At 47.4% G+C, this 27,647-nt stretch overlaps 1 protein-coding gene across 2 annotated transcripts; it reads left to right on the top strand.

Moving 5' to 3' along the window:
- Positions 1 to 25,906, top strand: LOC111139722 (zinc finger protein 211-like). Of its 2 annotated transcripts, XM_022492078.1 has the most exons (5): positions 1 to 214; positions 18,606 to 18,686; positions 21,932 to 22,160; positions 23,196 to 23,322; positions 23,813 to 25,906. In XM_022492078.1, exons 3-5 carry the CDS (start codon positions 22,098 to 22,100, stop codon positions 25,087 to 25,089), a joined length of 1,467 nt encoding a protein of 488 aa, XP_022347786.1. In that variant the 5' UTR covers positions 1 to 214; positions 18,606 to 18,686; positions 21,932 to 22,097; the 3' UTR covers positions 25,090 to 25,906. The 2 variants fall into 2 exon arrangements, with proteins under 2 accessions (XP_022347786.1, XP_022347787.1); XM_022492079.1 differs by lacking the exons at positions 1 to 214; positions 18,606 to 18,686 and having other exon boundaries at positions 22,093 to 22,269.
- The last annotated feature ends 1,741 nt before the right edge of the window (positions 25,907 to 27,647 follow it).

Below are 27,647 nucleotides of genomic sequence, written 5' to 3'. Positions count from 1 at the left end.
AGAAGTTCCGGAGCGCTGGGTGTGTGCGAGGTGACTTGCAAGAGAAGGAGTCAGAGGAGTCTTTGACCCCGCCATACAGAGGCGGGTCTGAGGCGAGGCGACGCTGCCCGGGGTGCCCCGCACCAGGGCCGGTATAAGAACCGCCTGCCCGCTCCCGGCCCCGCTCCGCCCACAGGCCCGGATGGCGGCAGCCACGCTGAGGGACCCGGCTCAGGTAAATGCTGCGTTTTCCGCCCCTCACCGCCACCCAGATCCTAAAGCTCCGGTTGAGGGGCGCCGGCTCATGTCCTCACATCCCACGTCACTCTAGGATAACGAGGCACTAGTAGGTGGGGTCCCGTTTCTGACAATGACTCTGAATAAACATGACATCTCAGCTTCCCGGTTTTGTTTCACTGGTGATTAGTTATGGGGAGCGTTTAATTTCACTGTTGTGATTAGGTGTGGGGGAGTGTTGCACGCAGAGGAACCGACCTCTGCAAAGGCGTGGAGGTGCCGCTGAGCTGGGAACATTCGGGACAGCTGGGGGTGGTTGTGCCTGAGGGGAGCAGTGTTTGAGGCGGAGTCTCACCTGGAGGAGCAGGCCGAGGGTGCTGCCTGCGTGCTCAGGACTCTGGCAGCTGTGGATAATTGTAAACAAAGGAGCGACACGAATGACATTAGGATTTTAAGGCTTCTCGAAGGCTACTGATTGGAAAAACAGACGGAAGGAGAGTGATGGAGACATTGAGGCATTAGGAGGTTGACTCCTTTTTCGAGGACACAGAGCTAGTAAGACGAAACTCTGAGATATAAAAGGTAGACTCCAGTCATAAATTCACTCGCTTACCGGCCAGGCATGGGTACACAGAAGAGTCTGAGCCCACTGAAACCCGACATGTATTCATCTATAACCTGCCGGTTAAAACATGGCTACAGACGCGCTTATGGAACCTACACAAGTATGTGTAGGGTGTCCTAGTCCCTCACTGGCTCCTATTCCCACTCCTGTATTCTCCACTGTAGTGTGCAGGGACTACGTGCCATTCTTCCAGACCTTGGGTCTAGGAACCCTGGGGAAACCCCAAGCCTCTGCCCTGGGTCCATATGAGGAATTATATGGGGGTATTTCCATTTGGGACACCTGATATAAGGTGTGGAAAGGTTATCTCAATACAGGGCTGTAAAAACATTTGTGGAGGTAATCTGGGAGCATTAAGGAAACCATAGCTTCCCTTTCCTTCAGGTGGGAGCAGTAAGATGGGATTCAGGACTGGAATGGCAGCCTGAGAATTTGGTAACCTGTACTGGAGGTGATGGGAACTTTGGGTTCGAGAAGGGAGATGTTCTTAGCCAGGTCTTAACAGGCTTCTTCCGCCTGCATGGTAGCGAACAGATTGTGAGGATGAGGGAAGAGGAAGCAAAACGAGAGTGGAGTCCACTGTAGTGGTCCAGTTGAGGGTTCATGGGACAGAGTGGTGGCTTAGAAGTGGCTGGACTCTGGATCAGTTTTTATTAAGAGTCAATTGGATTTCCTGATGTGCAAGGGAAGTCACATGATTGGTCTCTTAGTATTGCTGTATAACAAAATACCACAAGCTCGGCAATTTATAAATTTCAGAAATTTATTTCTCACAGCTCTGGAGGCAAGAAGTCCAAGATCAGGATGCTTACATAGTCAGGTTTTGTGTCTAGTGAGGGCCTCCTTCCTAATTTCCACCCAAAGGTCCCAGCTCCTAATACCATCAGTTTAGTTGGGGGGGGGGGTGTAGAGTGTCAAAATACAAATTTGGGGGGGCATAAACATTTTTTTTCTGGAACAGTGAGAAAGTGAAGCACAGGATTTGGAGATGACCCGACTCTTTTTTAAAGATTTATTATTTATCTGACAGATCACAAGTAGGCAGAGAGGCAGGCAGAGAGAGAGGAGGAAGCAGGCTCCCTGCTGAGCAGAGGACCCCGGGATCACGACCTGAGCCGAAGATAGAGGCCTCAACCCACTGAGCCACCCAGGCGCCCCTGACCCAAAGGTTTTGATTTAAACAACAGGAAGGATGAAAATTCCAGCAGATAAGGGGAAATTCATCATAGAGTAATTTTAACTGGGGATATCAGTAACTTTCTGTTGGCTATTTTAAGATCTGAGGTGTTTCAGAGACCTGTGAGTGAGAGCATCAAGTAGGCAGCCAGACACCCACATCTGGAATTCTGGGGAGGGGTTCAGGATGGAAACATCCAACATATGGTGGCAACCGTATATGTCCAGGTAGGTGAGTTATATTTGGGAGGTGCAATCTCTAGATAATGATGGTAAAACCATTTTCAGACTAGGAAAGGAAAGGTGGTGGCTGAGAAGTGGGCCTCTTGCTTGGATATCTGGTTGATGGCTTTGAGTTTTCACATACTTAACTTAGTGAAGTAAGTGGCACAAAGGGTGAAAAGGTCAAGGACAGGGTAGACTCAGAGCCGATGAAGGGTACTAGTAGAAGAGTGAGACATGAGATGGATAGAGAGGCATAGGAGTTGGCACATTAATACTCAGTCCTTGGAGCTAGTGTTTATTTCACTCAAAGGACTTCGTGGATTTTGTGGCAACTTTGGTGGGGCCTGGGATATTTCATTCAGGCTGGAGGATTAGGTTAGCAGCAAATCTGTGAGAACTTTTGCAACTCAGGTGGGTGACTGGTGGAGCTGCACTTTGAATGAAGGACTAAGTTAAAAGAGGAAAGTTCTGACTGCAGAAGGCACAGCAAGCGCAGCACAGAAATGGGAAGAGGCCATGGGTATCTGAAATCTGCAGGTCATTCTAGGCTGTGGTGGTTGTTGCGGGAAACAGACTTAAGCAGGGAGAACTACATAGCAGGCTTCAGAGCTGCCTCTGACCATGAGGCTCATCAGAGGATCAGTTGGGTCTTGACTGGGTTTACAAAAACCTTTCTGGATACCATGCAGTAGGTAACATGAGGCCAGGGAGATGCTTGTCTTGTGGGGCAGGAAGTGGCTGTGGCTTCTAAAAAGAAGCAAGGAAGAGCCTCTCTAGGAAACTAAGATATTTAAAGGTGATCATATATGCTGTAGTTAACAGACACAGCACAGGGAATATGCATTCATAGAAGAGATTTGAGTGACCCCAGAACTTCTGAGCTAGGGAGATTAGTGAAGGTCTTCTCCTGCACAGGCACAGTTCTTAATGATTAGAAGTGTTTGCTGTTTTTTCAGATGCCCAGATCTTGACAAAAGAATGCAGAGCATACAAAGAAATAAGGAAACATGGCTCAATTGAAAGAACCTGGAAACTAGCCCTATAAAAATGTAGGCCTCTGAATTACTTGACAGAAGTTTAAAACGACTGTCCTAAAGATGCTCAGTGACTTAAGAGAACACAGACAACAATATCAGAAAACAATTCATGGACAATGTAAGAATATCAACAGAGATAGAAACTGTAAAAGAGAACAAACCAGATATTCTAGAGCTGAACAATACAACAATTAAACTAGAAAATTTACTAGAGGGGTTCAGTAGCAGACTTGATCAGGTAGAATAAAGAATCTGTAAACTTGAAGACAGGACATTAAAGAATCTGTAAACTTGAAGACAGGTCATTTGAAATTGTCAAGGCAGAGGAGTCACTGTTAAGGGACTTATGGGATACCAGCCAACTGACCAGTATATGCATTATGGCAGGCCCAGAAGCAGAAGATTGGGACTTTATTTGCAAAAGATATCCAACAGGACAAGTATCTAAAATAAGGAATATCAATAGTTATAATTTTTTAAAAGAACAAGCAAAAAATGTGAACAGATATTTCCAAAGGAAATTATGGCAAAAAGTTACATAAAAAGATATTGGAAAGGGTCATTTTAAAATGAAAATTAAACCCATAATGACTTAACCATTGTGCACTTTTAAAATCATTAAAATTAAGGGGCACCTGGGTGGCTCAGTCATTAAGCATCTGCCTTCAGCTCAGGTCGCGATCCCAGGGTCCTGGGATTGAGCCCCACAACAGGCTCCCTGCTCAGTAGGCTCCTTTTTTTATTTATAAGCTGCTTTTGTTACTGCTGTTGCTTGATTGTTTTTGTTTTTTAGATTGCACACATAACTGAAATCATATATTTGTCTTTCTCTGATTTATTATGCCACTTAGCATAATACCTTTTAGATCATCCATGTTGTGAATGGCAAGATGTTTTGTTTTGTTTTTTTAAATAATCTCCATGCCTAAAGTGAGACTTGAACCCATGACCTGGAGATTGAGTCACATGCTCTACCAGTGAACCAGCCAAGTGCCTCATGATTTCATTTTTTTTTTTTAAATGACTGAGTAATATACTCTTGGGTGCATATATACACAACACCTCACATCTTTATTCATTCATCTATCAGTGGATGCTTAGCCTGGGTCCATATTTTATCTATTGCAAATAATGCTGTGGTAAACAGGGATGTGTATATCTTTTTGAATTAGTGTTTTCATTTTCTTCAGGCAGATACCCTGAATTGGAATTGGCAGAATTGGAATTACTGGATCGTATATATTTGTTTTTTCTTTTTGTATATATTTCCTTTTTTTTTTTTTTAAGTACTAAAGTATTTATTTTTATTTATTTTTTACTAATATATGGTGTATTATTTGCTTCAGGGGTACAGATCTGTGAATCATCAGTCTTACACAATTCACAGGATTATATATATTTCTATTTTTGTTTTTCTAGGGATCCTCCATACTGTTTTCCAGAGTGGCTGCACCACTTTACATATCCCCCCCAACTCCCAAACACACACAATGCACAAGAATTGTGTTTTTGATACTAGCCATTTTGAGTGGTGTGAGGTGATAAATCATTGTGGATTTGATTTGCATTTCCCTGATGATTAGGGATGTTGAGCATCTTTTCATATCTGTTAGCCATCTGTATGTTTCTTTGGAAAAATGTGCATTTAGGTCTTCTACCAATTTTTAATTGGCTTGTTTGGGGGGGGTTTGGTGTTGAGGTGTGTGAGTTCTTTATATATTTTGGATATTAACCCCTTTATATATTTTGGATATTATTGGATATATTAGCAAATATCTTTTCTAATTCAGTAGGTTGCCTCTTTGTTTTGTTGATGGTTTGCTTTGCTATGTGTAATTTTTTTACTTTGATGTAGTCCCAATTCATTTTTGTTATTTCCCTTTCTGAGGAGATATATCTAGAATAAAGTGTTGCTAAGGCTGATGTCAAAGAAATTCCTGCATATGTCTTCTTTTAGTTATATGGCTTCAGGACTTACGTCTAGGTCTTTAATCCATTTTGAGCTTATTTTTGTGGATGGTGTAAGGAAGTGGCCCAGTTTCATTCTTTTGTAGGTAGCTACCCAGTTTTCCCACCACTATTTATTTATTTATTTATTTAAAACTTTTATTTAAAAGCTGAAGCTTTTCACCATTGAATATGATGTTAGCTGTCATTTTTTTCAAACGTGGCCTTTATTATGTTGAGGTATTTCTCTCTGAACCCACTTAATTGAGTTTTTATTATGAACGAATGTTAAATTTTGTCAAATGCTGTTTCTGCATCTATTGAGATGATAATATGATTTTTTTTTTTAAATCAGTCCTGCTCCTATTCTTTTTTTTTTTTTTTAAGATTTTATTTATTTGACAGAGATCACAAGTAGGCAGAGAGGCAGGCAGAGAAAGAGGGGGAAGCAGGCTCCCCACTGAGCAGAGAGCCCGATGTGGGGCTCGATGTGGGGCTCGATCCCAGGACCCTGAGATCATGACCTGAGCTGAAGGCAGAGGATTAACCCACTGAGCCACCCAGGCGCCCCGATAATATGATTTTTATTCTTCATTTTGTTAATATGTTTGTTACATTGATTGATTTTCACATATTGAATCATCCTTACATTCCTGAAATAAATCCCACTTCATTGTGGGATTGAATGATATTCTTTTTTTTTTTTTTTTTTAAAGATTGTATTTATTTATTTGACAGATCACAAGTAGACAGAGAGGCAGGCAGAGGGAGAGGGAGAAGCAGGCTCCTTGCTGAGTGGAGAGCCTGATGTGGGGCTCGATCCCAGGACCCTGGGATCATGACCTGAGCTGAAGGCAGAGGCTTTAACCCACTGAGCCACCCAGGCGCTCCTTGAATGATACTCTTAATGTATGTTGAATTTAGTTTGGTAATCTGTTGAAGACTTTTGCATCTGAGTTCATTAGGGATTTTGATCGGTCTGTAATCTTCTGGTTTTGTAGTGTGTTCATCTGGTTTTGGTATCAGGGTAATGGCTAACTTTAAGAAATAAAGTTGGAAGAATTCCTTTTCTATATTTTTGTAGTATTTTGAGAAGGATCGGTGCTAACACTTCTTTAAATGTTTGGTACAGGTGCCTGGGTGGCTCAGGGGGTTAAAGCCTCTGCCTTCAGCTCAGGTCATGATCTCAGGGTCCTGGGATCGAGTCCCGGTTCGGGCTCTCTGCTCAGCAGGTAGCCTGCTTCCTTCTCTCTCTCCCTCTCTCTGCCTGCCTCTCTGCCTACTTGTAAAATAAATAAAATATTAAAAAAAAATAAATGTTTGGTAGGATTCACCTGTGAAGCCACTGTGATGAAGTCTTAGAACATAGGTGAGGTTCGGTGGGGTGAGTGAGGTCCGGAGCCAATGACCAAGAAAGAATTATTGAGACATCTTTGGTGCAAAATGGTGGTTTATTAAAGCACGAGGACAGGACCCGTGGACAGAAGGAGCTGCTGCCCGGGGCTTGTGAGGAGTGGTCCATTATATGCTTGCAAGTTGGGAGGGGGTCAGGGATGGCGTAAGTCTCTGAGGAATTTTGGGAGCAAGGTTTCCAGGACCTTGAGGGGCTAGCTGTTGTTGGGAAAAGGGTGATGCATTATCAGTAATAAAACCTTTGTTATGAGACTCTTTAGATGTATATCAGTGGGTCAAATGCTTGGGAATGATTGTCAGTGCGCATCTTGGAGGGTTTAGAGATACAGGAAGCTTCCCAAGGAATTGTTAAGGTGGAGGCAGTTGAGTCCTTAGAGGAATGTCACTGTGCCTGTTTCAAGGGCTTGTCAGTGGGTAAGGACATTTAATAATTTTTCTTCTGCCTGTTTCCCACATCATTTGGATCCTGGACTTTAGTTCATTGGGAGTTGTGGGTTGTTTGTGGGGGGGGGGGTGGTGGAGGGAGGGGCAGAGAGAGAGACTCTTAGCAGGCTCCGCGCCCAGCACAGAGCCCAATGTAGGGCTCCTTCTCATGACCTTGAGTTTGTGACCTGAGCCAAAATAAGAGTTGGGCGCTTAACTGACTGAGCAACCCAGGCGCCCCCTGTTGGGAGTTTCTTGGTTACTGATTTAGTTTTGTGACTAGTAAACAGTCTGTACAAATTTCCGATTTCGTTGTGATCTGGTCTTGTAAGGTTATATTTTTCTAGGAAATTATCCATTTCTTCTAGGTTGTCCAGTTTGTTGGTATATAATTAATCCTTTATATTTCTGTGGTGTCAGTTGTAAGGCCTCTTTCTTTTCTAAGATTTTATTTATTTGAGAGAGAGAGAGAGAATGAGAGAGCATGAGAAGGGGGAGGGTCAGAGGGAGAAGCAGACTCCCAGCAAGAAGCCGATGTGGGGACTCGATCCCAGGGCTCCAGGATCATGACCTGAGCTGAAGGCAGTCGCTTAACCAACTGAGCCACCCAGGCACCCATAAGTTCTTGATCATTTCTGATTATTTGAGTCCTCTTTTTGCCTTGATGAGTCTGTCTAAATCTACTTTATCTTTTCAAGGAACCAGCCCTTGGTTTCCTTAATCTTTTTTTATTGTTTGGTTTTTTTTTAAAAGATTTTATTTATTTATTTGACAGAGATCACAAGTAGACAGAGAGGCAGGCAGAGAGAGAGAGAGAAAGGGAAGCAGTCTCCCTGCTGAGCAGAGAGCCCAATGCGGGACTTGATCCCAGGACCCTGAGATCATGACCTGAGTTGAAGGCAGCGGCTTAACCCACTGAGCTACCCAGGCACACCTCTTTTCTTTTAAGATTTTATTTATTTATTGGGCAGATAAAGAGTGCACAAGTAGGCAGAGCAGCAGGGAGAGGGAGATGCAGGCTCTCTGCTAAGCAGGGAGCCCGATGTGGGGCTTGATCCCAGGACCTTGGGATCACGACCTGAGCTGAAGGCAGCCACTTAACTGACTGAGCCACCCAGGCCCCCCTATTTCATTTATTTTCATTCTGATCTTCATTATTTTTTTCATTCTACTAACTTTGGTTTTTGTTCTTTTTCTAGTTACTTTAGGTATAAGGTTAGATTGAGATTTTTCTTGCTTCTTGAGGTAGGTCTGTATTGCTATAAACTTCCTTCTTTTTTTTTTTAATTTAAAGATTTTTATTTATTTATTTGACAGAGAGATCACAAGCAGGCAGAGAGGCAGGCAGAGAGAGAGGAGGGAGCAGGCTCCCTGCTGAGCAGAGAGCCCGATGTGGGGCTCAATCCCAGGACTCTGAGATCATGACCTGAGCCGAAGGCAGCGGCTTAACCCACTGAGCCACCCAGGCGCCCTATAAACTTCCTTCTGAGAACTGCTTTTGTTTCCTCCCAAAGATTTTTGAAGTCTTCTATTTGTTTTCATTTGTCTCCAGCTGTTTTTCAATTTCCTTTTTGATTTCTTTGACTTCCTCTTTAGTAGTGTGTTGTTAAGCCTCCATGTGTTTGTGTTTTTTTCCATTTTTTTTCTTGTAATTGATTCTAGTTTCATACTGTTGTGGTTGGAAAAGATACTTGATATGATTTCAGTCTTTAAATTTATTGAGACTTGTTTTGTGATCTAATATGTGATTTGACTTGGAGAATGTTCCATGTGCATTTGAAAAGAATGTGTATTCTTCTGTTTGGGGGGTGGAATGTTCTGTATATGTCTGTTAAGTCTGTGTGGTTTATTGATTAAAGCCACTGTTCCTTGTTGATTTTCTGTGTAGGTGATCTGTCCGTCGATGTGAACGGACTGTTGACGTCCCCTTCTATTATTGTATTCTGTTAGTTTCCCTTTGTGTCTGCTAACGTTTGCTTCGTATTTTTAGGTGCTCTTTTGTTGGTTGCATAGATAGTTATAATTGTCATATCCTCTTGTTGGATCAACTTTATAATTATGCAGTGCTTTTCTTTCTCTTTATTACAATCCATGTCTTAAACTCTACTTTGTTTATTATAAGTATTCCTACCCCAGCTTGTTTTTCACTTCCATGTGCATGGAATATGTGTTTCCATTCCTTCATTTTTAGTCTGCGCGTCTTTAGGTCTGAAGTGAGTCTCTTGTAGGCAGCATATAGATGTAGGCAGCATGTAGATGGGCCTTGGTTTTTGTTTTTGTTTTTTTTTAAGATTTTATTTATTTATTTATTTATTTGACAGGGAAACAAAGAGAGGGAACAGTAGCAGGGGGAATGGGAGAGGGCAAAGCAGGCTCCCCATTGAGCAGGGAGCCCAATGTGGGGCTCAATCCCAGAACCCTGGGATCATGACCTGAGCCGAAGGCAGATGCATAACTGACTGAGCCACCCAGGTAGGTGCCCCTATATTTTGTATCTCTTTATTGAAGGTCTCACTGAACTCATCCACTTTTCTGTCAAGACCAGTGAGCGTCTTTAGGACCATTACTTTGAACTCTTTCTCAGGTAGATTGTTTCATTGAGTTCTCTTTTCTGAGGTTTTGTCTTGTTTCATTTGGAACATATTCCTCTGTCTGTGTTTTGTCTGACTCTCTTTGTTTGCATGTATTAGGTCAGTTACAGGTCCTGGTCTTGAAAGTAATGACCTTTATGTAGAAGGCATTCTGTGGGTCCCAGTGGTGCAGTCCCCCCAGTCCCCAGAACCAGTCACTGTGGGGTATAACCCCTGAGTGTGCTTTTTAAGCTCTTTTGTAAATGGTCAGAGACTGTTCTGGGCATGCGGGTCGGTGGGCGGCTGGCAGCCTCTCTGCCTGCAGTAACCGGCCATGGCTCCTGTAAGCCCCCTGGTGGACGGGGCTGGCCCCTGCTTCGGCTGGCTGAGGTAACCTCGCTGTAGCTGCTGCTGGTGTGCTGGGGCATGGAGGATTCCCTCCTCCCTGGGGCAGGAGTCACTTTGGAGAGGTGCCTGTCCCAGCCGGGGGTGCCCATGCTCTGCGGCAGCATAGGAGCTGCTTTGGGGGAAGGGTGCCTGCTGGGGGATCAGTAGCTTAGGTGGGGCAGGTTTGCAAGGGAACACTAGGGTGGGGGGAGCAGTGCTAGCAATGTAGAGGGAGAGGGTCAGATCTGGCTCCCACAGGCATCCGGCCAGCTAGGCTGAAGGAATGCCAGAAGAATGGTCTCCGCCAGCACATCTTTTTCTTGAGAAGGCTTCTACAGATCCTTGCTCCTCTGGCACATGTTCCACAATTAGTCAGTAAATCTTCATGTGTGACCTAGGTGCTTTTCAAGCTGCTGCCTTTTGTGCTAGCTTTCAGACGGAGTGTTACAATATGGTGGCCCTTTAAGAACAGAATCTCAGTTTCCGATAGCCTTCTGGCTCTGCCGTTACCATAGTTTAGCCCTGCTGATTTTCAGATCTCTCAGAGTTAAGCTCTGCTCATTTTCAAAGTCAGACTTCATGGGGCTCATCTTCGTGTTCAGGTCCCCAGGGCCAGGAGGTGCCCTGTGTGGGGATGGAGCCTCTTACTCCTTAGGGAGGACCTGTGTGCCTGTGATACCCTTCCCACTTGTGGCTTGCCATGCTAGGTGTTTGGTTCTGCACAACATCTGTAACCCCTCCTACCCTACTCAATTTGGCTTTTTTTTTTTTTTTTAAGATTTTATTTATTTGACAGAGACATATGGGAGAGGGAACCAAGCAGAGGGAGTGGGAGAGGGAGAGCAGGCTACCTGCAGAGCAGGGAGCCTGATGTTGGGCTCGATCCCAGGACTCTGGGATCACGACCCGAGCCGTAGGCACATGCCTAATAAGTGAGCCACGCAGGCGCCCTCTATTTGGCTCTTTGTATTCAGCTGTGGAATAAGTGTTCTAGTCTTAAGGTCATTGTCAGAGTGAGTTGTGTTATATGTAGTTGTTGGCTGGATGCATCTGTGGGTGGTGAGCCATCCTCTTCCTACTCTGCCATCTTCCCCTGCTTTGTCTTTGGTATTTTTTTTTTTTTTAAGATTTTATTTATTTATTTGACAGGCAGAGAGAGAGGAGGAAGCAGGCTCCCCGCTGAGCAGAGAGCCTGATGCGGGGCTCGATCCCAGGACCCTGAGATCATGACCTGAGCCAAAGGCAGAGGCTTAACCCACTGAGCCACCCAGGTGCCCCTACAGTGTACACTTTAAATGTGTTCAGTTATAATAGCTTCACAGAACCATAAAAATACAGATAAATAAAAAATACATTTACTTCTAGCAAGACAAAGTATCTGAAGAGAATGGTTAGGTTGAAAGCAATAAGGGGGAGAAATTGTAGCTACTAGCATAGAATCCTGAAGAAGAGGGGGTTTCTTTTTTCTCTTCCTGTGTTCCATGGTGTCAGTAATGCAGTGAAGGATACAGCAGAAACCCCCTAAAAAGATGGAGTTGTTGGAGTCACCGTCATACTGTGAGGGACTAAGGAAGATCCAGCACCAAATATTCCTAAATCCTTATGACCCTAATGTTGTTCCTAATGAGAGGGAATGTTTGTGCTGGGTTTGGGGAATTAAAACACTCTCTAAGCCAGCAGGATAAGTAGGATAATGTTGCCTTTACACATCTTGTCTCAAGGGTCAGATTACACAGCAAAGGAGAGCGAAGGTAGTAGTGAGTAGAGTTAAGGGAGCTAATCAACTGGCCTAGAAGTGGGAGGTGATGCTGGAATACCTGAGCCTGCCCAGTGTGATCAAACGGGTTCTTGGTTGGGGAACTGATAGGCAGAAAATGGAAAGTGTCCAAGTGACGCAGGGTGAGAACAACTCAGCTCGCCATTGCTGGCTTTGAGATGGAAAGGGCCGTGAGCCCGGAGCTGCAAAGCAGCTCTGAAGAATGAGAAAAGAGATGAACTCTTTCCTAGAGCCTCTGGAAAGGATGTCAGCCCTGCTGACACCAGGGAGACTTCTTGGACTTTGGACTTCCAGAACTGTCGTATAGTAAATTTGTATTGTTTAAGCAATAGTTGAAATAGTGCATAAGCAGAATACTTAGAGTTGCCAGATTTAGGAAATAAAAACACAGGACACTCAGTTAAATGTGAATTCTAGGTGAACAATTTTTTTTTTTTAACTCTATGTCCCATGCAATATGCCTTATAAAATTATTTGTTCTTCGCCTGAAATTCACAGGAAGCTGGGTATCCTGTGCTCTGTCAGGGAACTCAAGGTATACTAGAAAGCACTGTGAGCATGTTTTGCTATTTTTAGAACCCTGGTTATTCTCCATAATATGGATAAAAAGAAACAGGCATTTATCACTCAGCTGACTGCTGGTAGGATAAAACAGGGTGAGACCTGACAGCACACACGGTACTGGTGTGCGGGCTAAGTGTCCAGTTAGCTTCAGGCTATTGGGAAAACCTTAGGAATGACTTGGAAAACATTCTGGGGTCTTGATGTAGTTCTGCAAATGTACTACTTTGAGTCAGAACAACCAAATCTTTTATGATACACCGTTTGATAGCTTTCAGAGTACCTACCAGTACCCTTACCTGTCCCTTCCCTTTCCCTGCCTACCCACAAACATGCAAACATGTACCTACACACGAAAGTATCACGCAAGCATCCGTACTAATGCTCGTAGCAAACACACTTGCAAAGCCACAGCAGTTTGCAGGGACACCTTTCTGTGATCTGAAATTGTCTGGAAATGGAGGTAGAGAAATCGGTATTCTCAGGTACTTGCTGCTGGCAATGCAAAAAGGTACATCTACCTTGAAGAATAATTTTTTGCAGTTTTTTTTCTTTTAAGTTAGATATATGGTTACGCATTACAACTCAGAATCCTAAGTTGAAACAAAAAACTATAGACAGTGTTTATTGTGACTATATTCATGATATCTGGAACTGGAAATGATTCATATGTCCTGCAGCTGGGGAGTCGATAAACCATGGTACATCTGCGCAATGGAAGCCTGCTTGGCATTACAGAGAATGAACTACTGATCCCCGTCAAAACAAGGGTGAATCACAAATGCGTTGTTGTTATTTTAAGATTTTATTTACTGGAGAGAGAGAGAGACACAGCATGCACAAGCAAGGGGAGCAGCAGGCAGAGGGAGAAGCAGGCTCCCTGCTGAGCAAGGAGCCCAATGTGGGACTTGATCCCAGGAGCCTGGGATCACGACCTGAGCCGAAGGCAGACGCCCAACCGACTGAACCACCCAGACATCCCACAAATGAGATGTTGTATGGGGTGCCTGGGTGGCTCAGTCGTTTAAGCATCTGACTCTTGATTCTGACTTCATCATGCTGTCAGGGTCATGGAATCGAGCCCCACGTTGGGCTCCATGCTCGCTGTGGAGTCTGCTTGTCCTTCTCCCTCTGCTCCTCCTGCCCTCAAGTGCGTGCTCTCTCAAATAAATACATAAAATCTCTTTAAAAAACAAAGACAAAAACCAGTTCATTGTTTTGAGTAGAAGGGCTGTATCCTGTTTGATTCCCCTTACCAGACGCCCTGGAAAAGATGTGCCTAAAACCTGAGGCAGACAGCACGTAGGGTTTCAGAACTCGGGGGTAGGGAGCACGACTTTCTGCAAAGCGGGAGGAGGACTTGCAGAGAGATGGGGCTGTTCTGTACATTTATTTTAGTTGGTGAATTTGTGATTATGCTGTCAAAACATGTCGAACTGTACGTTAGAGTGCATTTAGCAGCATTTGGTGTTCTGGGAAATTAAAACATAAATACCAAAAGAGTGGCTGTTGCTGTTTTAAATAGGGCCGTCCTGAAAGGACTTGGCAGCAAGCACTTCGTGCGGCTGTTTGAGAACAAAGAAACTCCGGCAGAGAGATCTCAGTTTGCTTAGGCAGTGTCCGAGTAGTCCTATTTGGTTTTAAGGAGAATACGTTTGTGAAACAGAAGTACTTTTCCCAAATACATAATCTGTGATCTGACATCCACAAAGCTAAGGCTTTTGGAAATCTTTCCTTTTCCTTTGTGTGTAAGAACGTTTCAGAGGGGCGCAGTGCCCTCTCCACGGCGCCTTGTCATCCGCTCGCACCTTGCAGCAGGAGGCGCGACTCCTGCTTCTGTTTCTAGCCGCCGCGCCCCTGCCAGTGCCCCCACCCGAGTCGCGGCGTCGGGAGCGGACGCGCACCCACCACAGTCAGGCTTGGCACACGTGGCACCCCTCCACATGCCAGCTGCTCGCTGCACAGGGCGGGATGCTGGCTTGAAGGATACTTCCACAGCCCCCAGCTCGGGTCGCACACACGTTCCCTGCTCTTTAGAGATATAAAATTCAGGGTTGCGTTATTCCTGTTCTAAAATCTCACCGTTCCCTTTACTAGAAAGACTCCAAGTAGCGATTTCCTTGTTAGTCTTAGTGCTGCCGCCACCTTCAACCTTGACTTCATGTAGTTGGGGAGTATTCAGGAAACCTAGGATCTATTCCTCTAAACGCTCTTAATAATTGTAAGTATTTCAGTGCTGTCAGATAAGGAGCCCAGTCACAGCGGATCTGTCACTTAGAACTTCCCAAGCCCTGGGCGCAGACGTCCCTGCTCTGGCAGCCTCTCTCCGTCTCTTAATTGCATCTTCGGGTTTCAGCTTTTGACTCAGTAGATCCAGTAAACTTTTGGCAGGTCCAGGACATCTAAATGTTATTTCATTACGTTTCCAGTATTACTCCCCTCTGTCCCTTGATATTCTGCTCCCATAACACAAAGAACAAAGAAATCACCATTTGAAAACAGTTTTTGCTTTCTTACATAAAACCAGTTGGTTTAACTTCTGTTAACGTCAGAGAGAGAGCATACAAGCCGGGGGAGCAGCAGGCCCCTCCCTGAGCAAGAAGCCTGGTGCGGGACCCAGTCCTGGGACTGTGGGATCAGGACCTGAGCCAAAGTCAGATGCTTAACCAGCTGAACCACCCCGAGGTCCCAGTTGGTTCAAGTCTTATTATGGACCTACTTTTATCAAAATAGAACTGATTCCTCCCCTCTGATTTAGGGTCAGTTACTAATGCCAGCTAAGGACCATGCCGCCCATGTCTTAACATCTTGGGGCACTTTTTTTTTTTTAATATTTTATTTATTTATTTGACAGAGATCACAAGTAGGCAGAGAGACAGGCAGAGAGAGAGGGAGCCCGATGCGGGGCTCCATCCCAGGACCCTGGGACCATGACCTGAGGCGAAGGCAGAGGCTTTAACCCACCGAGCCACCCAGGTGCCCCTCTCTTTTTTTATATAGATTTTTTTTTTTTTTTATTTGACAGAGATCACAAGTAGGCAGAGATTCAGGCGGGAGGGTGGGGTGGTGAGCAGGCTCCCTGCTGAGTAGGGAGCTCCATCCCAGGACCCTGGGATCATGACCTGAGCCGAAGGCAGAGGCTTTAACCCACTGAGCCACCCAGGCGCCCCACAACTAAACCTTTAAGATAAAAATTTTTGAGGAGCATTTTTTTCTCTCACTCAATTACCTCAATTCCTATGTAGCTCTCCACTCATTCAAGTTTGGTTTGTTAGCCTCACAACTCCATGGTCACTAGCTAACTCCTGAATCCAATGGTGACTTCTAAGATTTTGTGTAAAGTTCCTCTCAGAAGGTTTTACCACAATTGACGTTTTTTATTCCTGATTTCTTTTCCTCTCCCATCTTTCCCTTGCCCGTTAGTCATTTCTGAATTCTCAGACTGCACGTTCATTTCTGATCTCACGCGGTGTCATGACCATAAATAGCGTACCGCATAAACACTAGAAAACTTCCAGATCTGTATCTGTCACAGACCCCCACATGTTCAAAAATTTCTCTTGCACTTCCTTGCAGTCCTTCCCTGGCCCTGGCCTTCCCAATTTCAGCCAGTGCTAACTCCATCTTTCTACTTGCCGAGGCAGGCCAAAAATCTAAATGTCATGTTTCATGCATGCGTTCTTTAAAAAAAAAAAAGGCAAACTAACTTGATTGTATTTAACATACAGTGGTGCACTAATTCAGTGTTGTACTAGTTTCGGGCGTGCAGTGTGGTCACTCGGCGATTCTGTACATTGTGCAGTGCTCACCGTGATAGCCCGTGTGGTACCGTACCGCCTGTCGCCGCACACTCCTGCAGTACCGCTGACTATTTGTTTTTATTAAACGGTTATTTTAGGGGGTCCTCAGGGGGGCAGATGTCTCAAGTAGACTCCTCGCTCAGTGCAGAGCCCTTTGGGCTTGATCTCAGGACCGTAATCAAGAGTCACTTAACCGAGTGAACCCCCTGGGCGCCCCCACATTGATTGTTTCCGGATGCTCTACCTTTCATCCCCATGACTTCTCATTCCATAACTGGAAGCCTGTAGCTCCCACTCCCCTTCACCCATTTTGCCTGTTTCTCCAGAGCCCGTTTTCTTTACGTTAAGATGATACTTGGGGACAGTAGATCTGTAAAGGTGTGCTGATAAAGGAATGGACACCGCTAAGTAGATACATACATCAGAAAACTTTGGTTTTATTTTGTTTTCATTTTTGTTTAGTGAGAAGAGAGCATAAGCAGAGGGAGAGAGAGAGAATCTTAAGCAGGCCCCATGCTCACAGGGAGCTCAGTCTCCTGACCCCCACGACATCAAGAGTTGGACATGCAACTGACTGAGCCGCCCAGGTGCCTCACAACATCGTTAGTGAAATGTTCTCTATCATTCAGTGGTTAATAGGAGTTATATCATTAAATTTAAAATTAACCTCTCTCGGGGCACCTGGGTGGCTCATACGGTTCAGTGATATGGTTAAGTGTCTGCCTTTAGCTCGGGTCATGATTTCTGGGTCCTGGGATCGAGCCCCATACCGGGCTCCCTGCTCTGTGGAGAGTCTACTTCCCCTCTCTCTCTGCCTTCCCCGCCCCCTGACTTGTGCACTCACTTTTTCTCTCAAATGAATAAATGTTAAAATCTTTAAAAAATTAACTTTGGTTAGAACCTGAGGTTTGATGCACAGTAATATTTTATTTTTAGCTGAAGTATAGATTCACAGGAAGTTGCATAAATAGTATGAAAGTCCCATGTTCCCTTCACCCTGCCTCTCCAAATGACGTCTTAGACAGCTGTAGATCTTACTCAGGTGTCGCCATTTTTAACCGCACGTGTGTATTACAGTAATTTGCCCGTACGTAGAGACTCCCATCACCACCAGTGCAGTCAAGATAGAAAACTGGCCTGTGACCCCCAAAACTTCCTCCTGCTGTTTGCACTCACACCAGCTTACCCTCCATCCCATCCCTGTCCTCGGAAACGCACTGATCCGTTCTCCATCTCTGTAGTTTCATGAACTGCACATGAACGTGGGTTTCCGATGAAACCGAACATGCGAGAGATCCGTCCCGCTCCGTGCGTGTGTCAGTCATTCACTCCTTACTACCGCTGAGTAGTGTTCCGTTGTACGGCTGCTAAAGAATTTATTCAGTTACTCATCTGTTGAAGTTTGTTCCTAGTGTTGTGCTATATAATGAGTAGATGCTGTGAACATTGATTTGTGAATATAAGCCTCTTTTTTATTCTTAGGAATTTTATTTCAAAATACGTAATCGTAAATATATGAAAGAAATTTCATCCTGTTTACTCCACTTTTCCCCCCTCCCCTCTTAATTGGATACCATTCTTCTAAGCTTTAAAAAAAATCTAGTATATAACCACACAGATTGATTTTCCATACAATTTTATCTTTTTTAATTTTTTTAAAGATTTTATATATTTATTTGACAGAGAGATCACAAGCAGGCAGAGCTGCAGGCAGAGAGAGGGGGGGAAGCAGGCTCCCTGCTGAGCAGAGAGCCCAATGTGGGCCTCGATCCCAGGACCCCGAGACCATGAGCAGAGCCGAAGGCAGAGGTCCAACCCACTGAGCCACCCAGGCGCCCTTCCATACAGTTACAGCTAATTACAGATGGCATTCTGATATTTTAATACAAGATTATGACCTGAAGTTTCAGCAGCAGAGAAAGTTCATTGATCCTGTCCACAGCAACCTACTGCTCTGTGAGGATTTATTCAATTCCCAATTGATAGATACTAGTTTGAGACTGTGATGATAATTCTACATGAAATAGCTCTGCAATTATGAAAGACTTGCTGTTATGATTATTAAATTGAAACTGTTATCTGAATGAAGAAGTTTTCTGGTACAACGACTTTGTCACTGAAATCAGCCTTTAGCATGCTAAGTTGATAAGGTAGATAAGGTAGTTTCAGCTAACTTAGGTCCGAATGTTGTCTTTCCCACTTAGACTAGAGTTGGGATCCTTGGAAATTCCTCACCCTTTTCTTCAGACATTCCTATGAGAGCGCCAGTTTCGTTGAGAAGCAGAAACCTAAGTGTTGGGGGAAATGTATGCATTTTCCCTGGGCTGTTGCAGACAAATTGAGAAGCTTAGGAGGTGTAGAAAACTGACAGCATCTATGATGTTGATGTGTCGTGTGCTTGAGCCTCATGGTCTGGGCTTGACTCCACACTGTCCTTGTCCTTGACAGATACATGCAGAGGGGTCAGTACCTTCTCAGCAGTGACTCTGTTCCTGTGAAGCCAGAGCCATAGGCACCATCCTGATCCTGGTGAGTATGTTTGACTCTTTTCACTCATTCAACTAATATTTTGTCCTTTTAGATAACCCCGATACCCTGATTATGAATCCAAGCTCTCGGCTCACAAACATCTGCCTTCCTGTTTCTCAACGTGTCCACATTTCCTCTCTTTGACTTCATTAGCAGTGACCGACAAAACATCTTTTTCCCAACAGAGTCTTTGGGCTCTAAGTTCTCTCTAGAACACACAATTATTTAGTAACACTTTAAAAAATCCTTATAGTCTCATAAGCTATGCCAGTGAATCTGCTGGGAATTTTGCATTCTGTGTTCAGTAGCAGTTGTAGGATACAAAAGGCCGTTCTGTAAGCAATTATTCAAAGGGAATTTCATGAAAATGTCATGTATGGCTTTTTGAGGTTTGGGGAGTTTGACAGTAGAAATCCAGTGCTGATTTGAATGAAAACACTGGGTGAAAATGTTGCATGTGAGGGGACAGTGTGGGTGGACTGCGATGACTATGAATGTCTACAGTGTCTAAACGGCATTTTTCATCTGTTGCTGTGAATGATGGAGGAAAGATTACATTTATTGTGCAGGGACCTCTTTCCCTTTACACTCTGAGCAGAAGAGAGAATGTGGTTTTGCATAGTTGGATCTCAGTTCCAACTGTCCGGGTTCTGAGGGGGGGGAGGTTGTCAAGACTCCTTTTCTAAGAAGTTGCTGCATTTGCCCGATAATGGATGCTCCAGGAAGGCTCCTTTCTTCCCGTGCTGCTGCTTACGCCCGAGGGGCATGTTGTAGTCCCATCTCCAGCAACACAAGAGGCGTGGGTTTGGTTCTACACCTGCGATAAAGCAAGTCCAACGAAGTGTTTGGTTTCCCAGGACATATATAAGAGAAGTTATGTTTACACTGTAGTCTTTTAAGTGTACAAAAATCATTAGGCCTTATTTAAAAAAAAAAAAACCCTAACCAATATACAGACCTTAATTAAGAAATACGTTCTTGCTAAGAAAACACTCAACTGAGCTTTCAGCAAGTCTTAATCATTTTGTTTGTGGCTCAGGGTGGCTGTGGCAGTTTCTTCAGACAATGAAGTTTACCCTACAGTTGACTCCCCCCTCTTACAAAACATTCACCATAGACCTTCTTTATCACTGGTCACTTTGGCAGTCTTCGGGCATCTTTACCGGGAGTAGTTCCACCTCAGGCAACCCGAAGCAATGCCTTTCTCTGGTCTTCCATTCAGGTTCTTTCATGAGATTGTACTGTGCAGCCTTTCGGTCACACCTTCTCTACTTCTGATTCTCTGCAGCTACTGGTACTTCTTCTAAGTCCCCACAGAGTCATCCGTGAAGGTTGGAATCAACCTCTTCCAAACTCCTGTTCATACTGGACTCTGCTGCCCATGAATGGCTACTGGAATGAAATTCCAGAAGGTTTTCACTTTACTTCTGTGGACTTACAAATTGTATTTTTCATAAGCAATAAGACTTGAAAATCAAAATTCCTTCTTGATCCATGGGCTACGGGGCTCTTGCGTGGCCAGGTATATTGCCGACAAGTGAGCAGTAGGTCTCAGTCAGTAAACCAGGTTGTAAACACGGTGTCTCCAGCCGGCTTTGTTGTTCCAGAGATTCAGCCCAATTGGTAAGGGTCCTAGGACGTCCAGAATGATACAGGAACGCTGGCCCCCGCCAAGAGAGTTGGCCTGTCCTTTGAAGCCAGGCTCGACCTCTCTAGCTCTGAAAGCGCTAGATGCAGGGCGTCTTCCCATCGCAGGCTGTTTTGTCTGCCTTGGAAATCTGTGGTATGCCCTGAGCTCGATCTTCTGGATCACTCGCCGCAGCTTCTGTGTCAGCACTTTGTCCGTTGTGCTGTGATGGTGTGGAGATGGCTGCTTTCCCTCAGCCGGTCTTCTGCAGACTCCTCACCTCTCTGCAGACTCCTCACTTCTCTTCAGCCTTTCTAGAAGTGGAGACAGTTAGGCCTTGCTCTGGATTAGGTTTTGGCTTAAGGAGTGTTGGGGCTGCTTTGATCTTCTTTGCAGACCACTAGAACTTTCTATCAGTAGTCAGGCTGTTTTACTTTCGTACCGTTTGTGTGTTCCCTGGAGTGGCACTTTTAATTTTCTTCAAAGACTGGTTTTTTGCACTCACAACTGGGCTCCATTCAGCCAGCTGTTGGGCTCAAGAGGCCTAGCTCGGCTTTCAACATACCTTCCTGGTGAAAATGTCCATGACACTTCCTCTCACAATGCATAGTTGTACTCCTGTTATTAGTAGACATAATTTCCGTATTTTGGGATGTCAGGAAGCTTGAAGGTGGAGCAGTCAGAACAGATACCAGTATTTATAAATTCTAGATGGCTCTTTGGATAGCGGTTCATCACCTGGAACTGTCAAACCTGTAAATTTTTCCACAAGAGACTTATAAGCTTTAGAACCCAAAAAATCTTGGTGCACTTAGTGTTTTTTCCCTCCCAGAATGTAGTTGTTTTGGGAATGTTCTTCACACACTTGTGGGAGGGCTTGTCTTTACATGGCATTTCCACTGAGAAGCTCTTAGCATCCTTGACGCCCTGTCATTCATATACACACAGATTAGGGACGCTCTTTGGCACCTCAGTTCAGGAGTATGTTTTCATCTCTTTAACGCCCCTAGCCAGATAAAATAACAGTTTTACTTGCTGCTTCAATTCCATGGCACTCAGTAGCTCAGAACTACCCCCGCAGCGGTGAGCAGGTCCCACACGGAGCCTGGGAAGCCAGAGAGCACAGTTACGAATCTCTAACGGGATGTGGTCTTGGTTTGGAGCTTTACACCTTTTATAACCCACATCTCTTAACAACCTGAGCATTTGCAAAGTCTGGAGAGAGCCCTGAAGTGAGAATTGGGTTTCAGAAGCTTTAGATCCCTTTCATTTTCCTCAAGGGGTCTCCCTCAGACTCCTTCTGTGAGTGACTTCAAAACTGGACCAAAGACCAGAATCCATGGCTTTCCAGCGTTGGACAAAAGCATGCCATGGGCAGTGAGCCTGGAGAAAACAGAAGTGTAGGAGATGAGGTTGCCTTCTTCCCAGCGTTCTCCGCCCCCCCCCCCCCCCCCCGCCACTGCCCACCGCCACGTCAGACACAGTTGTGATTCTGAGTGACTCTGGAACACTAGGTCTGTGTGCATTTGTGAGCTTTGGGGACAGCGGGAGTAGTCCATGTAGCCTCTGGGAGCGTGCTGTCGGGGAGTCTAAAACCACATCGGTGTTGAACATTCAGGGGATCGTCGCGACTCCCCAGGAATCCGGGCACAGCGCCCCTTGCAGAGCAGCTGCGGCTGTGTTCCAGGAGGTTCTGACGCGTGGCGCCCCTGCAGAGGCCTGTGGAGCGCTGAGAACTGCATTGCCCGGAGGACCCTGCGCCCAGCGACGCCAGCGTGGAGCCAATGAAGGTCCAGGAGACGGGCTGTTCGCTGTTCGGCAGGTCCAGAGCGCAGGGTCAGGCCGAGGTGATTGGGGAAGCACTAGAGGAGGCGTCCCCGTGGCCCTGGGCCGCCCCCAGTCCCGCTCTTCCCACGGAGTCCCATGGCGGCAGCTGCGCCCGCGGACCCGGCTCAGGTAAACGCTGTCCCCTGGGCCTGAACTCGGCACCTGCTTACGTCCCTGCAGCCTGGGCCCCTTCCGGTCTGCCCCTCGAGCAGAGCGCGAGGCGGAGTCACGGGGCAGGTCCGAGCGGGAGCTCCGAGGGCCCCACCTCTACAGGTGATGCACTTTGGAACCAAACCTGTAAGGACGCCAGCCTGGGGGTTACCGGTGGAGGCGGCGGCTGAGCTGTGGGCCACGCAGGCGTCCTTCCCTTGTCAGGCTCGTAGCTACAGAAAGTGGGAGGGTTGGGGTGGAGGCTACAGAGATGTAAATCACAGCCCCAGAAGCCGGAGAAACGGTTGGTCTTTAAATCCCTTTTTAAAGTAGAACCAGATTCTCTATTGGGAAGAGTGAGGTAGAGAACAGGCTGAGCCCTGGGGAGGCACTCGGGGGGCGGAGGTGAGGGGTTGCGCCTCAGGTGCCTGCGGGAACTTCAGGTACTGAGTCTAGTCCTGCCTTGGGCCTCTCACATGCAGGTAAGGGACAGGAGAAGGACACTGGTTTGTGGCATCCGTACCTGGAGCCTGGTAGAGGAGCTTAATTTAAGGGCAGAGGTCGTGAGCTGGTAATTACTAGTTCCTAGTGTCTGGATATTAAAAGGAGGTTTTTCGTGGAGGCTCTAGTCCAGTATGAGTAGTGTCCTCGAACCCAGAAGACTAAAGGCTGCCCTAGGAAGCGGGGTTCCTCTTGCTGAGCACTCATGATGCCAGCAGCTATAAAATGGGGGGTGGGAGCTGATGGGTATTAGGGACTTAGGAGCAGCGGTTGGACCTGGTGGCTACACTGGGGAGGATTTTAGGGACAGTGCCTGGTTGGGGGCTGGTGCAGCCTTGCAGACCTAGGGAGAAGTGACACCAAGGCTTGCCTGTTTGTGGTTTCATCTCTCCCCCTCATGGCAGGGTAGTGTGACCTTCGAAGACGTGGTTGTGTACTTCTCCTGGGAAGAGTGGGGGCTCCTTGACGAGACACAGAGATGCCTGTACCATGATGTGATGCTGGAGAACTTCGCACTCGTGATCTCACTAGGTAAGACTTCCCACCTGCCCCGGCTTGACATTTTTTCTCACATTTGGATTGTGGGCAGAGACCTCACCGGGGCCGGGCCAGCTCTGTCCAGACCCAGCACGCACTCAGGTTTTCTCCCTCCTCCTCGTTGGGGCCACAGTTATGTGGAAGACCAGAGGCTCATCTTACGAGATGTTCCTGCGTGGATCTGCAACATGGTATTGTTTTGGGCCACGCACGGACTTGCTCGTCCTTCTCCCAGCCACTTCAGCTGGGGATTAGAGGGGTTGTCCAGGGTGCTCAGGCCCGAACCCACCCCTCCTTCCTGCACCACTCCTCCCCCCAGTCTCTCCAGTGGCATCTGGTCCCTTGCAGCCCACTGGGGGGCAGAGGGGTGAATTAGAGGCCGTGCTCCTTCCGATTGTGACTTGAGTCCCAGGGCTCCGGCCTGTTTTATCAGCCTGACCTGGGGAATAACAGGAGCTTCTCCCCCACGTTTCTTTGCTTTCAGGTTGTTGGTACGGAATGGAGGAGGAGGAGGAGGCCCTTTCGGTGCAGCAGGTGTCCATGGGCAGGACTTCAAGTCCAGCTCCGTCCGTGTGGAGAGCTCAGCCCTGTGACAAGTGTGTCTTGCTTGGGAGAGACATTTTGTACCTGGGTGAGGACCAAGGAGCACATCGTGGGCAGAACTACATCTGCGAGGCATGTGGGAAACTGTGGTTGGACGCAAATCTTCAGCCCCAGAAGCACAGTGAGGAGAAGCCATTCAGATGGGACATGGAGCTTGTGACAAGGTACAAACTGCACGTGTCAGGGAAGCCTTTCCCCTGTGGGGGAGTTGGGAAGGACTTCCTGGCCATCGTGAGCCTTCTCCGGCACCAGGCCACTCTCAAAGGAGCCGAGCCTCACAGCAGCTTTGAACATGGGGACTCCTTTCAGGGTAGAAAAAGTCCACCCGAGTACAGCGACCACGGGAAGTCCTTTAGCTATGACTGTAAACTTTTCCAGCATCAGCAACTGCACCCCAGAGAAAGTTACCACGACTGGGATAACTGTGAGAAGCCTTTTAACCAAAGCTCCATCCTTAGTCACTGCCCGAGAGCTTACCCAGAAACGAGGTCTTACGAGTGTAACGAATGTGGGAAATCCTTCAGCCAAAGCTACAACCTCATTCAGCACCACAGGATTCACACTGGCGCCCGGCCTTACAAGTGCAGCGAATGCGGAAAAGCCTTCAGCTTCAAGTTCAGACTCGTCCAGCACCTGCAGATTCACACTCGCGTGAGGCCTTACGCCTGTGGCGAATGCGGAAAAGCCTTCAGCTACAGCTCGACCCTCATCAAACACCAGAGAGTACACACGCGAGAAAAGCCTTACAAGTGTGGGGAGTGTGGGAATTCCTTCAGCCAAAGCTCCAACCTCATCCAGCACCAGAAGATCCACAGCGGAGCGAGGCCCTACAAGTGCAACGAATGTGCCAAGTCCTTCAGCTACAAGTGCAAGCTCGTTCAGCACCTGCGCATTCACACCGGGGAGCGGCCTTACGAGTGCGGAGAGTGCGGCAAGTCCTTCAGCCATAGGTCCACGCTCAACCAGCACCAGAGAATTCACACGGGAGCCAGACCTTATAAGTGCGGGGAGTGTGAGAAATCCTTCAGCCAGAAGTCCAACCTCATCCAGCACCGGAGAGTCCACACGGGCGAGAAGCCTTACGAGTGTGGAGAATGTGGGAAGTCCTTCAGCCAAAGCTCCCACATCATTCAACACCGAAAACTTCACACCAGATAACCTCCTGCCTGCAGCTGCGGGGCACAGGCTCACGGGTCTGGCGCTCGGACCAGAGATGTCAGTGCAGCACACGGGGAAGCCGGCTCAAGGCCTAACCTCCTCCTGTGACTCTGGGATTTCATAGAAAGACTCACACTGGGAGGAACGCCCCCCCCCACCAAGTTTGTGGGCCTCTAGGAGCCCTGCCACCTTCCTCAGCATAGAAAACAGGGCAGGTTCTGTGGGCCCTTGGGAGATAGGGGGTGGGGGTAATTACCCAGTCCCCCTTCTTCCTCATTAGGTAGTTTTGACAGCTAAGGGGGGTTTGAAAATCCTGATTCCCTGAGAATAGCCTCTCTTCTCTGTCTCCCCCCCCCCGCCAAGAGTGGTTTATTCTGCAGGGAGGAACGTACTGCAAAGGAATCATGTGCCTTCGACAGGGAGGGTTCAGCTTTTCTGGTGTTCGTGCTTGTAAAAGACGCTCTGGGGGGCCTGATGATGTAGTGAAACCTGCGTCCCCAGGTGAACCTCCACACATCACCTTCCTCCACCTTCTTCATGTAGTTGAGGATCTTTATAAACTCTCTGCAGGATAGGGCTTACAGAGGCAAGAAACAGGTAATAGGATAGAAATTCTGCGGCTGGGATGATGCTCTTCTGCCCAGATTGCTGACCCACAGAGAAGCTATTTGGAAATTCTCACTGATGCACCAGGCAGGATGAGGGGACCCGCTCTCTATTCCATTTTTTAATAAAGCTTTATAAAAGTTAAGGATACTGGTGAACCGCACATATTTAAAATTGTATACAGACTGTAATAAATGGATCTATATGGCTTCTTTCCTTGTGACCTTTTTCAAAGTCCCTCCCCCACCATAAGTTGTTTTTACCAAGGACTATCCCGGAACACTCCAGGATCTGCTCATCTACATTGTTTTATCCATTTTGCTCCCCCTCACTCGACCACCACAAATAAAATGTATGTAAAACAAACACAAACACCTTTTCCCCCCATGTGGGGGGGTTTATTTCGGAAACAGACTTCCAAGACGTCTCAATACTCACTGTATTATGGACAAAATACTCTCTCCTACAATAAAAACTTGAAAAACCATCCCCCCAAAATGAAATTGGGAGACTTGTAAAAAGCAATACATGAAAACACCCCAAAACCTTAAAAAATTGGCACAACCAGGCAACTAAGTGGGCTTGGGTGCCGCATTTTTAAGGTCCAAAAAAACCAAGTCACTAAAGGAAGGCACAAGGCCTACCCCCCCCCACCCTCCCATCCTCACGTGGTTCCAGAGCTTGGGGGGCACCCCCACCGCCCCTTCTGAGCAAAACCCCCCTCACCTCGCTCTCTTGAATAGGGCTTGCTCTAGGTTCCAAGATGGGCCCTGACACATGAGGAGGCCACCCCTGGGCCACCCCCCTTGGCGTCCCAACCAGCCAGGACTGCATCCACACTGCACCCCTGGGCGAGGACGCCCCTTGCGGAGCGGGGCACACACCGGAGCAGGCACGCCTCGGTTCTCTGCCTGCTGGAGGCCCTGGGGCAGGAAGGATTTAAAAGTGCCTTTGTGGCCTCAGCTTCCCGTCTTTCAGCGCGCTCCGCCTGTCCCCCAAACCCCTCGTTTTTCCCTTCGAAGCCTCAGCCCTAAAACATCAGGCGCTTGGGGGCTGCATTGCAGGCAACACCTGGGCTTCACCCGCGACCGACCCGGGGACAAGCCTTCAGCCAAGGCTCCTCCTCCCACCACCCCCTTCTCGCGTCAGCGCGAGTTAACAACTAACGCCTGCCTGGAGCTCACAGCCGTGTCCCTCTGCCACGGGAGGTCAAGCCGCAGTGATCCCCTCCCAGACATTGCACGGTGGGGGGGGCAGCGTGGACGTCCCCTTCATCCCCCACACACCGGAGGACAGGAGGAGAAAGGGACCCGCAGAGGCAGCCACGAGAGGCCGGACACAGTGGTGTCCTGGTTGGGGAGAAAGGACGCGGCCACCCGGGGCCTCTGGAGGCCCGCGCAACCCGCCCCACGCGTCTGCTCACGTACCGACCGACGGGCAGCCCCAGGAACAGACCCCGGGCTGCCACCGCCACGAGTCGCTCCAGCCGGGGGCACACACAGTGCCCCCCTGAGCGAAAGCCCGGGCACGACGCCGTGCCGAGGTAACGGGGCTCCCAGGGAGCAGGTTCACATCCTGCAACTCCCTCCCCTACAAACGGCCGAGGCCGACTCACTCGCAGCTAGAAGGGCAGACACCCCAAGGGCTCCCGCCTCCCTCGGAGCCGCGCGTCGCGGCTGGGCAGCGGGACCGAGAAGGACCAGGCCCCTCCCACCTCCGCGGGACCACTCCGCGGCGACCCGAGGTGGAAAGGGCCCCGCCCAGAAGGTCTAAAGCAGTCAGGGCTAGAGGACCTGGCCGGCCCTTTCCACAGTCCCCCCGCGGCCCCCGCTTCTGGGGGCCGCTCCCGTCCCTCAGGGCACCCGTTTCTTGGCTCTTCACACCACGGAAGGGGCAGGGCTCTGGCGGGAAACCCGGGCGCAAGCCGACCCCGAACAAGGTCGGGGGAAGAG

Source organism: Enhydra lutris, unplaced genomic scaffold (genome assembly GCF_002288905.1).
Source record: "Enhydra lutris kenyoni isolate GAN:26980312 unplaced genomic scaffold, ASM228890v2 scaffoldscaffold114, whole genome shotgun sequence".
Classification (NCBI taxonomy): Eukaryota; Metazoa; Chordata; class Mammalia; order Carnivora; family Mustelidae; genus Enhydra; species Enhydra lutris.
The sequence above is the reverse complement of the archived record's forward strand: the minus strand, read 5'-3'. Positions and strand labels throughout refer to the sequence as shown.

Bases quoted from the DNA above. Each gene is read 5' to 3' on its own strand.
- LOC111139722 (XM_022492078.1), top strand. From the start codon at position 22,098: ATGAAGGTCCAGGAGACGGGCTGTTCGCTGTTCGGCAGGTCCAGAGCG. The intron at 22,161-23,195 runs GTGATTGGGGAA...CCCTCATGGCAG, and splicing joins GAGCGCAGGGTCAGGCCGAG to GGTAGTGTGACCTTCGAAGA. The intron at 23,323-23,812 runs GTAAGACTTCCC...CTTTGCTTTCAG, and splicing joins CGCACTCGTGATCTCACTAG to GTTGTTGGTACGGAATGGAG.